Source organism: Penaeus monodon, chromosome 27, assembly GCF_015228065.2.
Source record: "Penaeus monodon isolate SGIC_2016 chromosome 27, NSTDA_Pmon_1, whole genome shotgun sequence".
In the NCBI taxonomy this organism is placed as follows: domain Eukaryota; kingdom Metazoa; phylum Arthropoda; class Malacostraca; order Decapoda; family Penaeidae; genus Penaeus; species Penaeus monodon.
In genome coordinates, this window is record NC_051412.1 from 21,136,846 (window position 1) to 21,138,009 (window position 1,164).

The window sequence follows — 1,164 nt, forward strand, 5'->3', positions numbered from 1 at the left end:
GACACAGATTAATTAATGTTTCTGAATATAACTTCCCCCCAGGAAATTTTAAGACAAATTCTGCACTAAAAGGGGTATTTTTATAAAGAATATTAATGAATTGGATTAGATTATTTGAAAGATTTAGGTGTTATCTGAAATAACTGAAAACATTATTAAAGAAATATTAGAAATGGTGCATGGCAACTCATTTGTAGTTCATATACATCTGGTAGTCATGACATTGCTGAGGAGCCAAAAAATCCATGGAAGTGAATGCAGGATGAAATAATTCAAACAGACTATGTTGCACATTATCTTTGTGTGTAATGTTACTAATCTTGTTTAAGCATGTAATCATAAAAATCTCTATATAAAACAAAACAGAAGTAGGCATTGTATTATCAAGGTCTTGGAATGTTTCATCAAAGAAGTGTGACCATTGGAATATGAGCCATTTTTCTAATTTTGTGCTGTTATTTATATATGCACTTCAATTTTCTTCTTTTATTATAAAAAACAAACATACCATTCCTTTTTCATAACTTCTGATGAAAACTGTAAACGCACCTCTTTTAAACAGGGCCATAGGTTTACACACAGCACCGAGAGCAACAGGGTCATAATATGCAGTGGTGATGGTTCCTCCATTACGCTCAACTGCTGCAATAACGGCTTCCGATGCCCACTGCACCTCGATGTTCATTCTCGTCTGGAAGTGATCCATGCCCTGCAAGAATAAAAACATTTTTTATTCTTCAAATATACAAACAAATAATTTGCCTTTGAAAAATCAAAACTGAAGTCAACTAAATTCAACATAATTAAAGATAATACACCATCAAACTTTCCCTTAACAATGAGAATTATCTGAGCACAAGGCTTTAAATTTTTTTCTACAATCCCAGAAAAAATATAAATAACAGATTTAGTAATGGCAACACAGACTTACATCATCTTCGAGCATAATTCCTCCCTCTTTCTCTTCTGGATGAACAGAGAACAAACCTGTGGCAACCAGCTGAGTCAGATCAACTGGGATGTCTGTTCTCAAACGGTTTGTATCCACAAGCATCTGCAGCTTTCCCATGCACAATGGTATATATGACAACTTCAGACTGAAAAAAAAGGAATTCAGGAAAACTTTGACAAATTCTATACATCTTTATTTTATTTATTCATATT

General features: G+C 33.2%; 1 protein-coding gene across 1 annotated transcript in view; it reads right to left on the reverse strand.

The window, feature by feature from the left end:
• LOC119590684 (39S ribosomal protein L15, mitochondrial-like) overlaps positions 1–1,164 on the reverse strand; it is a 6,161-nt gene that overhangs the window by 1,669 nt on the left and 3,328 nt on the right. Inside the window, exons 3-4 of the mRNA XM_037939372.1 lie at positions 932–1,097; positions 550–709 (exon numbers count right to left, since the gene is read on the reverse strand). Of these exons, the coding sequence (XP_037795300.1) occupies positions 550–709; positions 932–1,097 (326 nt within the window). The remainder of the gene's footprint in view (positions 1–549; positions 710–931; positions 1,098–1,164) is intronic.